Here is a 13,863-nt window from a genome sequence, read left to right on the forward strand (position 1 = left end):
ATGGCTCCACCCTTCAATGGAGGCGGCTCCATTGGAGTGGAGCAGGCTCCACACTTTATTGGAGGTGGCACCACATTTTTTTGGAGCCAGCTCCTTTGTGGATTTTCATTTTTTTTTTTTAGTTTCAGCGATGGTTTTTGCTTCAGTACTTGGATTTTGAAGTTCCAATTTAATTAGAAACTATACTGGAGGTTTTCAGAGGTGTCCTAAGCTTATTTAAAACTCCCAAGGGTCTTGTTAATGCATAGTAAATCACCTTATATTATAGCTTGAACAGTATAAAATTCTTACACAAATTAATATACTGTTTTTGGATGCGAAGGATTTAAATTGTTCAACATTATCTTAGCAATTTTTCGAGAATGGTTTTATAGTTTAATCATGTTCCAGTGTTATAAATAAGCATGTGAATTTATATATTCTATTTTGCTTACTTAGAATTAATTGATGTTTACATGTATGATCTGTATTATTAATTATTGGACTATGCAGAGTAGTATCAAATAAGCCTATTAAATTGCAAAGTTTTATCATACTTTGTATGGAATAATTGATGTTTATATTTAATATTTTAATTATCAATTGTTGGTTGTATGGATTAGTTGATATTTACTTTCATTATCTGTATTATCAACTACTGGATGTATGGATTGTATGCACCGGTATGAGACGGTGGCATACTAGGGACGGATTAGTTTCAAAATACTACATCCGACCTATACTGGAATAAGGGAATGGATTATAAGATTAAATCCTACTTATATGTAAGTCTGTGTAGCTAAACAAGTTGAACGGCTAACTGGATTTCTTATGGATGGATATGATAGGACTTTAAATATATTTTTATGGTATCGCGATATGAGCCTGAGTCTCAGAGTCGACGGTTAAAAAGCGTATACGCAGTAGGATGCGTAGCTGGTTATGTTGGTTGAGATATACACTGTTAGGTTTAGGTACTCATGCCCACTCATGTGCGTTTTGCATGTTGCCTTTTATTCAGGTTGAGACTCTCTACATAGTCCAGTGAAAGTCCCGTAGTGTGGATATATATATGTACGAACTACATAGTTATTGTTGAGTTGTTTAGGATATACATGCGTATCGAGTCTCTGTTTAGATTGTAGTAGGATAGAACTTGTTCGTGTGCCTGACCCACTTCTATTTTTAGGTGTTCGACAGTTCCAGTCGTAGGCCTTATCGTGCTGAGCAGAGACAGTCACTCATTCCTCCGACAACGTAGGATCTCATTTCATGTCTTGGCTTTGGATTCTAGTTCAGTTTTATCTTTCCCGTTTGGGATATTTTTAGGGGTCCACTAGATGGATTCCCGAGTTGTTATCTTGGAGGTTTTGGATTGTCAGATTATTATCATTATTTAGTTTTAAAGGTTTTGGCAGTTTTGGGATTTTAGTTATTTAATTTTTTAAGGATTATATTTTAGATTTCTTTCAGCTTTTAACTATTTATTTCTTAATTCATTTTTTTATATGTGTTCATTTAAAATACTTTAATTGTTTGATATTCCCTCGGGTTTGAGTTTGGGCCTGATCAACCCATGTCTCGGAGTCGAGGGGTATCACATTGAATGTTCAAAATATCAATGTAAAATAATTGGCCAAAATGAAAACAAATAATACAGGCAGAATTTTTAAACCTATAGTCCAGACACTTAAAGGTAATAAGCCTGTAAATGAATATTTGTACTATAATGAAACGAGGGAAATTAAATTACAAAGCACGACTGGTAGTACAAAGTTTCTCTCAAATACCTGGTATTGACATAAGGAGACATATTCTCCAATAATGGATTTAATCACATTTTTATTTTTACTTTGACAAATTCTGTTAGTTGAATATGCAGGTGCAAGTTATCTTTCTGAATCCACATAAAGCTCGATCACAAACAAGATATTGATTAACTTGTAGCAACACTACTATATCAAGGTGATTTATGGAGCAAACAATAAATTACAAACTTCTTTAAATCACTTTAAGATACTCGCAATTCATGAAGCAAGCCGAGAGGTGCATGTAGTTGAGTTCTATGGTATGACATTCAAGAAACTGATGCACGATATTAAAACTCAAAGATTTTCCATGATGAAGTAATGTAACAAATATGCATATAAGGGGGAGCAATGATTAGAAAGGTATGGTATACTGTACTTTTTTTCCTTTGCTCAAGTTTTATCCCATCGGCAAGGTTTTAATGGGCAGTTTAACCTATGCAATACCATTTTCACACACACAAGAATATTGTACTCTTTTTCCTTTACTAGATTTTTATCCTACCAAGTTTTTTCTAGCAAGGTTTTAACGAGACATTTTCTTAGTGTAGTATTGTGAACGCCAAGGGGGAGTGTTATATATTAATATGGGGCCCACAATTATAATATTATATATACAAATTGTAGGCTTGCAATTTTCTATAGCAATGATTACTTCGTGGAATCAAGATTGGTTTGGTAATGCAAGTGATGGGTCTGATTGGTTTGGTGATACAAGTGATGGAACCATTAGACAACCACCTGATTGGAGCAAGATGAAGGCACCGAAATCAAAAGCAAGCAACAGAGGCGGTGCAATTCATCTATATATATGTGTGGTAGTATGTTGTATTGAGTAATCTTTCTAAGTAATGAAACTTCTTTTTGGGTAGGTCTTTGTATATGTTATATTACACTTCTTTCTTTGATAGGTCTCTCAATATATTTATTTATATATAAGGAAGGGATATTCACACTCCACTTATTTACACTTACACTACATTCTTAAATGAAAGGACACTTCTATCCCTAATTTTATAAATAAATAATTTTTTTAAAAATACCACCCTTTCAGTTATGGAAAGATATTTTCGTCTCCCCCTATCTCTCCCCAATTAACATTTCTATCTTCTTCATTCAATTTAGGTATTGTAAAATTATGTAGCCACATAGCTACGGACTAAATATCAATTTCAGAAACGAAAAAAGGGGAAAAAAGAGAGAGATTGATAATAGCAACCTAAATGACAGAGAAAAAACAAGTTGCAGTTAATAAAATGCATATGATATGTGGAAGAAATAAATGTTACACTCATTGCCATTGAATTAGAGTGGTGTGTCAACATCTCTTCTTTTTTCATTTTACTCTCTTATTAGTCTCCTCCACACACGCACAATGTCTTACCATCTTTTTTGGTCAATAATTTTCATCATTTTGTCACTGAATTTAACACTAATCCATCATTCTAATAATTTTAGTTGTGTAAATTATCTTCTCATAAAATTAAGGAGGTTGCTCAGAGTGTTTTAATTAAGTACTCATCAAGCCTTAAGGATCTCAACAAGGCCTTACTTCATCCGGCCCTCACCGAAATCAAGAGGAAGCAGCTTAGATGGAGGACGAGGTTGAAAGGCTTCAGATGTCCATCTTCAAAGAAAGTTTGGAGACTCTGTTCTTACCTTTGATTGTTAAAACTGGGTCACTAAAGTTCAAGAATGTCCATTAGAGATACATATATATTTCTTTCAATTTCCAATTCATATTATCCTCTTTCCACATAGGCCTCCTTATTTAAAGCGTAAGTAATATGCTGTGGAAATTGAAAAAAAAAAAATATATATATATAAAAGTGAAGAAATATTTGAAAACAAAACCCTAATCGTAATATGGATGTGTATTTGAGAGCAAAAAAAAATATTTTAGACCATATCCAAGGAAATCATATCACCTCCTTCAAAAATTTAATTAAAAATAATAAGGGAGGAAAAAAGAGCTTGTGTTGTTTGCAAAATGGATAGAGAGTGGCGAGCGAGAGGCTTATAATTGATTACTATTGATTTTAGGCTCCTTAAAAAAAAAAAACTTATAATTTTCTTTTAAAAAAAAGAAGCATTAAAGTAAGTAAAGAAGGTTAAAAAAGAAAGTTTATAGTGCAAAAGGTAGTTAGGGTATAACTAAATAAGAGATGATGCATTAATTAGTTTGAAGTTTTTTTTTTTTTTTTTTTTTTTTTTTTTTTTTGTCATTTACTTTAAAGAAAAAAGAAAAATGTAGTGTAAGTGTAGAAAAGTGGAGTGTGAAAATCACCTCCCATAAAGGGGATATTCATAACAGTTTTATAATTCTAAGCATACGCGTTTGGGGGCATTTATGTAATTCAATAATTAAAAACTCTTAGTTCGTTCTTGAGGTCTTCTGTTAACACACGCACGCTGCTAATTGCTCTATCTCTCTCGTCTCTCCTTTTGGGTTTATTTCTAGGGTTTAATAGCAGCTTTCAGAAACCCTAGAATCTGTTTGATTAACAATGTCGGACTACCTACCGGAGGAAGTGACAATGGACATTTTGGCAAGACTGCCAGTGAGAACTCTTATGCAAATCAGGTGTGTCTGCAAATATTGGCATTCTCTCATCGCTACTAATAATTAGGTAATCTTTTACCAATATCGGACCACTCAGTTGAACAACATCAACACCACTCACCTACTTCTCATTAGGAACAATACGTACACGTCTTAGAAAAGAACTATTTTCGCTGTATCTTGATAACGAAGCTCTTACTGCTTACCATTTGAATATAACTAATCCATTTATTTCAGTGAGTGCATTAAACATGCACAAAAAAAATATTCTTACAATGATTTTATATTTTTTTAAAATTTTAATTTTACATTACTGATTCTCCCCATCATATTTCTTACTTTTTGAGATGGAAAGCCAGAGTTTTGTATTAGAATTTTGTTTAAGTATTAGATAATATAGCTAATCCATTTATTTCAGCGAGGGTATTAAACATGCAAAAAAAGAAAAAATTCTTATAATGATATTATATTATTTTAAAATTTTTATTTTACATTAATAGTTTCCCAAAAAATTCTTGGCTCCACCCTAGTTAGTTAGTTATATTTTTTTAATTTATTATTATTATTATTATTTTTAAAAAGGGTCATTTTGGTCAAATAAAAAGACTTATAAATCTTAATATTGTACTTTAGTGATTTAAATGAGTCAATTAAGATGTGGGACAATTACGTACTCTTATCATGGTTAGGGGTGTTGTTGTTTAAATTTGCAAATTTGGGAGCAATTAAATCGCACTCTCTTTAAATTGTATCTATTTGTCTTTATTGCAAAATAAGAGACTGTGAGTGCAAATTACCCTTATTTATTTATTTATTTATCAGATATTTTGATATTCTCACCAGAGCGCTACCTATGGTATACTATTAATTACTTTTAATTATCAATACATCCTGTCAAAATAATGGTTTCACAATTCTAAGCATACGCCGTTTGGGGTCATTTATGTAATTCAATAATTTAAAACTCTCGGTTTCGCTCTTGAGTTCCTCTGTCAACACGCACACTGCTGATTGCTCTCTATCTCTCTCTCTCTCTCTCTCGTCTCTCCTTTTGGGTTTATTTCTAGGGTTTAATAGCAGCTTTCAGAAAATCTGTTTGATTAACAATGTCGGACTACCTACCGGCTACCGGAGAAAGTGACGATGGGCATTCTGACAAGCCTGCCGGTGAGAACTCTTATGCAAATCAGGTGCGTATGCAAATATTGGTGTTCTCTCATCCCTAGTAATAATTTCGTAATCTTTTACTAATATCGGACCACTCATTTGAACAACATCAACACCACCCACCTACTTCTCTGAGAAAAGAACTTTTTTCGCTGTATCTTGATAACGAAGCTCTCACTGCATACCATTTGAATATCAAAAATCGTCCAATCACAAAAAATTCTCCGTATTTCACCATTCTTGGTTCTTGCAATGGATTGGTATGCCTTAACGAGTATACACCGAGCAGCACTAGGAATGTTTTATATTTGTGGATTGGTTAGAATTTCTTATGTTTCTAGTGGCCCTGAGGTTGACATTTATTCTCTTGAAGAGGGCTGTTGGACAAGAATAAGTGTTTCTGGAAAATCCGTTTTGATTCATCTCATGCTTCTCTCAATGGGACCATCCACTGGATTTCCGAGCCCGGTGATCGTTACCCGTTCATTGTGTCTTTCAATTTGGGTAGCAAGGTTTTCTCCTCCATGGACTTGGAGTTTTTCAAGACTCACTTTTTGTGTTGCATAATGATCCTCTGGTAGGCAATATCTCAATCAGGGTGATGAAACAATACGGTGTTCTGGAGTCGTGGACCAATCTGTTCACTTCTGATTTTGGTAGAGGAGCTTATGTGAGATTTATTGGCTTGAAGGGGAATGGTGATGTTCTTCTTACAAAAAATGAGAGGCTAATTTCAGTTGACATAAAGACTCGAAAGGTCAAGTATCTTGGGGTACATGGACATGCATTTTGTGTCAATACTTGCACAGAGAGCGTAGTCTTAATCGACAAAGTAAATGGAGGCGTTGGGGAGCAAGCATGGTATTCTCAGAGGCACCATGAATTAGGATTAGTGTGCTCTTGGATTCGGATTAGATTCCACAAACAATGACTATAAAGTGGTTAGAATTGTTTACCTCTATGATAGCATTGTTGCGATTGACATTTATTCGCTTAAGGAGGGATGTTGGAGAAACCTTAGTGTTTCTGGTCCCGTACTCCCTCTCTGTTGTGATTCATCTCAAGTTTCTCTCAATGGGACTATCCATTGGCTTTCCGGAGGTGGTAATTTTCCTGGCCCGTTCATTGTGACATTCAATTTGGGTACTCAGGTATTCTCTTTGATGGAGCTACCAAGGAGTCTAGTTTATAAAAAGGCACCACGTAGGTTGTCTATTGCAGTGTTTCAAGACTCACTTTTTGTGTTCGAGAATGATTATTATGGCAAAGTATCAATCTGGATGATGAAACAGTATGGTGCTGTGGAGTCGTGGACCAATCTGTTTAGTCTTGATTTTGATAGAGAAAGTTCTGTGAAAGTTATTGGCTGGAAGAGGAATGGTGAAGTTCTTTTGACTAAAGATGAGGAGATGGTTTCAGTTGACATTAAGACTCAAGAGTTCAAGAATGTTGGGATGCGTGGATATGATGAGCCATTTTGTGTCAATGTTTACACAGAGAGCTTAGTGCTAATTGACAAAGTACATGGAGGCTTCGGTAAGCAAGCACGCTCTTCTCTGTTGCAGGCACCAAGAACAGAGTTTGAGGAACCAAGAAAATTATAAGAACCAAGAAACAATAGAAACAGCAGGCAAGATATATATATGTACCCCACTTTTTTTTAATCCTATTAGTAGTCCTTCCTGCATGACATGTATATGAATGTCAAATGCTAGTTTAATGACATATCTGTGTGGTCATGGTCAATATAAAGTTTGTGGTCATGTATCTCTACTAGTAAAGAGTAGTAGGTTTTAGTTGTCTTAGCACGTGGAGTATTAGCTAAAGTTTCAATGTTGATTTTGTTGTTACCTCGGTTGGTTTAACTACTTGGACAGGGATGCAGTTAACACTTTAGAGTGATGATGTACTTAGCTCCACTAATGGTTCATTTGTGACTAATTTTCATTTCGTATGAGACTTGACCTGGATTATATTCTCTTCTTACCTGGAATGATTTTTATATGATTGAATTGGCTAGCATGGGGGAGAAAGCCATTTTGTTTGTTCAATAGCTTCTTCATGCCTTGTTGAAAATGTATTTTGTTAATACTCCCTTTTATTTTATTTTCTTTTAATGCCATTTTCTGCCATGAATTTGTTGTTGTGTGCGCTAAATCGTTGCGGATAACTTTTAACTCTTATATACTTTGTGTGGACTTGCATTGCACTTTAACTTTGATGCGCTTATCTGAATAAGAAAATAAAAGTCTATTTTACTATAATGTTTGGCCTTATTCTAAAAGCAATAATCAAGATCACAACAAGGTGTGATTTATATTTTCATATGGGGTATGTAGTAACTCAGGCCAGAAGACCTCCTTATTGTTTGATTCTTGGCTTTCACGTGGCGCTGTTGTTCTTTGAGAGGGTCATAGAGTTAGTTATTTTCGACTTTGGTATTCCTAAAGATGCTCAAGTTGGCTGACATTATATCCGATAGAGGGTGGGAATGGCCTGAATTGCATGTGAGATAATATTAGGGATATTGGTTCTTTGGTTGCTCAAACACTCTGTACCTTCTAGGATAGGGAATAATGATGTTGTTTGGTCCAGCTCCAATAAGCCCTTCTCAGTTAAGGATGCTTATGAAGATGTCAGACTCAACCATAACTTGTGGGGCTGTTTGATTTAAGGGAGGTGTTCCAAAGCACTGTTTCATCCTCTGGCTTGCTGCTAAGGATAGACTAAGCACTATGAGCAAGCTCCTTCAATGATGTATGTCTCAATCAGACCGATATATCCTTTGCAGAAGGAATGCTGAAAGTGTTCATAATCTATTCTTTATAAGTCAGGATGCCTTGATCCAAGAGTCTGTTGCTATTGCTGTTCGAGATTCTCGAATGGAGCAATCACAAGTGTGAGTGTAAGAGGAATTGGTACCATCAAGTTTGCAAAATCTCCACATGATTTGGAGAGAAACAAACTCTGGAAGATACTCTAATTCTTATTTGGATGAATTCTCTGTGTCTCTTCAAATTACAACCCTATTAGACTTAAAATGTTGTCCTTTCCTGCAAGTAGGTTCAACAGGCATACTGTTGGATACATTCCTTTCTGGAATGTTTGATTCTTTCTGTTGGTTTGCTGTTGTGCTGTGGTTAGTTCTTGTTTGTACTATTGGGGGATGTCCTTTTCAATTCTGTGCTGTGTTTTCTTGAATAAAACAGATAACTTATAAGTAATAATAATAATAATAATATTACAAAATAAAAAATCTAAGTTGGAATAGCTTGAAGTTACATCAGCCTACTTCCCTTGAGGTTTTGAATTATGTAGCAAATTGCCCCCTGCCGTTAAGTACTTCACGGATTATGTTGGCGTAAGCATGAGAAAATTGTTTGAAGGTCAATTTTGCCCTTCTAATGTTTAAAATGATATTTTTAACCTCACTTACCAATATATAGTTAACAATCCATCCGTGACCTATTAACACCAATGTACCAAAATGACCTTCCTCTCACATTTACAAACCGAGAAACATCACACCAAATTCACCACCACCACTGCAAAAGAACACGACACCCTTCTTGGCCTTAGCCTTCAAAATAAAGCAAAGAGGTTACTACATAGCCTTCATCAACACTCCTCTCAACATCAAGAAACTCCAATTTTCTCTCCCTCCAAACACATGACTTGTAGAAACGTTTTTGAAAACCCTGGAATAATAAAAGAGCAAAAGGAGAAAAGCCCTAAATTAATTCCTGAAGATTAACCCTCATTAATCCAAATACACTCGATCTACGGCCCTTGTCTTCAAAAACCCTAGATATAACTAAGAAAACAATACCACTCCTGTAACCTGATTTAAGGTGTTTTTCTCTTTTGCCTAACTGCATTAACTTAAAAAAATTAAAGATTCATATATATATACAACACAAATAGTTGTTGATTTTTATATTATTACTATGTTCTGCTATCCAAATTTATATATTTTTCTTCTATCAAGTAACTTGAAAAAAAAAAAAAAAAAGACTTGGTATGATAATTTTTTTTGTTTGATATGTTCAATGGAAGTTAAAGGAAAGGTGATATCAATGGAAGTTAAAGGAAAGGTGATATCAATCGAAGCTAAAGGAAAGGTGATATCAATGGAATCGGGACAAAAGGTGATATCAGTGGAAGCTGAACGAAAGGTTATATCAGTGGAACGTGAACAAAAGATGATTTCCAGTTCTTGATGGTGTCCTCTTCATTTTACTGAGGACTGAGGTCAGTTGCAGCAGGTTTTTTTGCTTCCTCTACTTTGGGGTTTCTTTTGGGATTTCTGGTGGGTAGCCTTGCTGGCTTTGTATTATGCCTTTGGCTTTGCTTGTCCATTTTGGAATAAACAACTTAACTTCAATAAAAGTCATATATTGCCTCCATATAACTTTGGTGGAACAATTTGATTGCTTTTTTAATCTGTTTACCTAGCGAATGAAAAAAGAAGAAGGTGGCGGGCAGGCATTTTAAATTTGATTAATAGTCAAAATTAACATTAATAGTTTAAATTTGGTGATTACCTTTTCAAAGGTTATGGTAAGGGTTTCAGCTTTTCCTCCCTTCTAATTGTTCACTGGTAGAGACTGGTTTGGTTTAAGCCTTCTATCCCTTGCCATTATTTCATTCTATCAGCCTTGTGAAACCCCATCTCTCACACATACACATGAATATATTCGATAAAATTTAATTAAAGGTTGACAATCAATTTATCTTCATGTATTTATAAAATTTTGCACAAAGTTACACACATAACCCAAACACAGTTAAAAGCAGGGTACACTAGTTGATTGTAGACAATCTAAATCAAGCTGAGAGGGACCAACTATCTGCATAAAAAATGTTGGGCAACATTAGTATTTCACTGTCTCCTAAATGTTCTTGATTCTGGAGGAGTTGTGTAGCAAAATCGTTCAACCAATTGCAATCTTCTTCTGGTTGCGTTGATACTGTTTTTCCATCAAATTCAATTGCTTGTGTGCTGAGGTTGCTGCAGTCTTCAGCTTGCATTAGTACTGTTTTTCCATCAAATTCAATTGCTTGTGTGATGAGGTTGCTGCAATCTTCAGCTTCCATCAGTGCTGTTTTTCCATCAAATTCAATTGATTGTGTGATGAGGTTGCTGCAGTCAAAATCGTTCAACCAATCCATGCAATCTTCTTCTTCTTCTGGTTGCGTTAGTACTGTTGTTCCATCAAATTCGATTGCTTCTGTGATGAGGTTGCTGCAGTCTTGTAATATGGGTTCCATTGCATGTGTGATGGTATTGCAGTCTTCAAGTGCCGGAGTTACTGTCACTTTGCACTCCTCCGCTTGCATCACCTTAACTTGGGATTCCAACTTAATATCTTCCTGCTTTTGCCTTTTAATTCGACAAATTACATAGTCTTTGACCTGAGTAACATATCAAATCACTATTTAGAGACTGTTGAATTCTAAAAAGATAAAAAAAAAATATAAGAGACATATATATATATATATACACACACACACTGTACTTACTTTTGCTCTTTGGAGATTAGTGCCGTCAAGATTATATTCAGTCATGCTCCATCCACTCTTGGCCTTCGCCGCCTTAGCATCCGATTTCATTCTATAGGTAAAAGTTCTCTTCCTTCCTATCAAGCCAGTTTCTTGATCATCTCCCTCACCGGTACCAGTAGTACCATCGACATCTTTTATTATAGGTTTAGCCTTGTCTTGCCCCTTCCATGTACCCATCGTCGCCGTCACACGATCAATCCTCGACCCGTTTCCGTGCTTCTTCTTCAACTTGGTGAAAAAATAAAGAACATTCTCTTCCGAACCCTCAAAAAGCTCTGAGGGCTCCTTGCCATAAACGTCACAGTCCTTCACAACACCCTCCCATGGTAGGGCTTCTTCCTTCGCCTTGCACACAAGATACTGAATCAACTCACTGTCGGTTGGAAGAAACTTATAACCAATCAAAATTTCTTCCATATCTTTTTCTCTCCTTTTGACAGGCTTCGTAATGCTTCTGGGCATCAACGCGATGAACTAAGTTTCCACGGCAGAACGGAGATCAAACTTCTGAGAAATTAGACTGATCGTACCTGCGGGCCAGAGAGAGCCGCCGCTTGACTGAATTCTTGGAACCTTCGTTCTTTACAAAACCTAAAATCCTATAGATAATGAGGGCCCTTTTATAGGCAACTTACTTACCATAAAGGTACGCCTCGCCGCCTCCAATTTAAAAATTAAAGACAAAAAAAAAAAAAAAAAAAAAAATTAATAAAGGTTCGCCGCCTTAAAGACAAAAAAACAAAAAATAAAAAAATCTAATAAATTGACAGCTTTGCGCTCTCACCCCTCCAAGCCTAATATAATAACTTCTGTTTTGCTGTAAGCTTCATTTTTTTTTTTTTTTTTTTCTTTTTTTCTTTAGTTGAGAAATAAAAAATAACAAAAAAGAAAGACCATTTATCCCCGCAACTTTTTGGTCTGTGATACTATCATAAATTAAGATTTTTCTATTGGATCAGATCTCTCATCTCTTCTTCTGTCAATTTAAACAAGGCCAAGTAAAATAGGTAAAAAATTTACTGACGACATTTATTATTATTATTATTATTATTATTTTTTTAAGGAGATCGATGTAGGAGTGTAAAATTTTCACTACAATTAATAATGAAAGAAAGTGGATCGCTAGGTTGAATTTTGGAGCATCAATATCATCAACTTTTTCATAAAATATTATGGTACAAAAAATTAGAAACAAATAATCATCAATCAATTAACGTTAATTGGGTTGTGGATTTAAATGAAGACTTTTTATAATACCAATTTGATTATTGTTGTAATTTGGTTGGATTTGAGCCAACTCATTCACCCGGGGTTAAAAAATATTAATAATAAGTGACATTTTGTCATGCAACTCCTAACGTATGAAAGAAAAATATATATTGCTGTTTTTCATCAAAGATTTTATTACAAAATTTGAATAATTTTTGTAGCAACTTAAAAATTTAGTTACATCATTGTATGACCAAAACTTAAGTGCAATTTATCCTTAGAATATTCATCAAGCCTACCGGCTGTATAGCCCCCACGCTGTGGGTTAAAGATAGTTATCTACAACTTAAACATTTTTCAGATGATGACATCTCCAGATTTGGTAAAATAAATAAAGACACCCCAACATAAAATTTGATAAAAGTACTTACTTGTCTTTGTCTTCTGAATTGACCCATGTGAAGTATTAAATTATTTTTATAATCTCGTATTAATTGACCAAAATGACCCTTAAGAGTGAAAAAACAAGTAAGAAAAATGTGACATGTTGTGTAAATAATGTTTTAGTAAACAATAAGAAATAAAAAGATTAGTTTATGTGTGATTACTTTAAAGTGATATTTAATATGACTATTAAAAATGGTCTTTTACTATTTAATATATTACTACGGAATAATAATAAAAATATATTTAAAAGTCATATTTCTTAATTTTGAAATGGAAAATCAAAGTTTTGTATTAAAATTTTGTTTAAGTATTAGATAATATAACAAATTTATCTATTTCAGCGAGCGCATTAAACATGCAAAGATATAATTTTCTTATAATAATTTTATATTATTTTAAAATTTTAATTTTGCATTACTAGTTACCCCTTTAAAAATTCTTGGCTCCACCCTTGTTTGTTTGGCGGTCACAGTGGTGGAGTTTGGTGTTTGTTTGTTTTTTTTTTCGAAGGGTCATTCTGGTCAAATAAAAAGGCTTATAAGACTTATAAATGTTAATATTATACTTTAATCGTTTAAATGGGTCAATTTAATAGTCTGAGATGTTGTTGTTCAAGTTTATAAATTTAGAAATAATTAAATCACACTCTTTTTAAATTGTAATTATTGTATCTACCTATCTTTATTACAAAATGAAGAAAATGTGAGTGCAAATTACCATAAGGGGGCTCCCCTATAGTATGGTATTAATTACTCCGTTTTTCACCATTATTGGTTCTTTCAATGGATTGGTATGCCTTAACGAGTATACACCGAGCAACACTAGGGATGTTTTATATTTGTGGAACCCCTCTATTGGGAAATTCATAGTACTTCCAGAACCTCGCATTACCTGTTGTGATCCTGCTCTTGGATTCGGATTCAATTCCACAACTAATGACTATTAGGTGGTTAGAATTGCTTATGTTTCTAGTGGCCCTGAGGTTGACATGTATTCTCTTAAAGAGGGCTGTTGGACAAGAATTAGTGTTTGTGGTACCATACACTGTATCCGTTTTGATTCATCTCATGCTTCTCTCAATGGGACTATCCACTGGATTTTCGAGCCTAGTCATCGTTACCCGTT

The 13,863-nt window shown here is 34.4% G+C and overlaps 2 protein-coding genes across 2 annotated transcripts; one reads left to right on the plus strand and one right to left on the minus strand.

The window, feature by feature from the left end:
• Positions 1 to 5,456: 5,456 nt before the first annotated feature.
• Positions 5,457 to 7,121, plus strand: LOC132281731 (uncharacterized). The gene is made up of 3 exons (XM_059783406.1): positions 5,457 to 5,540; positions 6,026 to 6,378; positions 6,485 to 7,121. The coding sequence occupies exons 1-3, from the start codon at positions 5,457 to 5,459 to the stop codon at positions 7,119 to 7,121; spliced, it is 1,074 nt and encodes a 357-aa protein (XP_059639389.1).
• Positions 7,122 to 10,344: 3,223 nt separating this feature from the next.
• On the minus strand, positions 10,345 to 11,544 carry LOC132281732 (NAC domain-containing protein 2-like). Its single transcript, XM_059783407.1, has 2 exons — positions 11,041 to 11,544; positions 10,345 to 10,932 (listed from the first exon to the last, which is right to left on the minus strand). Exons 1-2 carry the CDS (start codon positions 11,542 to 11,544, stop codon positions 10,345 to 10,347), a joined length of 1,092 nt encoding a protein of 363 aa, XP_059639390.1.
• Between the last annotated feature and the right edge of the window lie 2,319 nt (positions 11,545 to 13,863).

The sequence above is a fragment of the Cornus florida genome, unplaced genomic scaffold (genome assembly GCF_030987335.1).
Source record: "Cornus florida cultivar Cherokee Brave unplaced genomic scaffold, ASM3098733v1 CherokeeBrave_3.0.0_Hap2_Chr11, whole genome shotgun sequence".
Taxonomy (NCBI): domain Eukaryota; kingdom Viridiplantae; phylum Streptophyta; class Magnoliopsida; order Cornales; family Cornaceae; genus Cornus; species Cornus florida.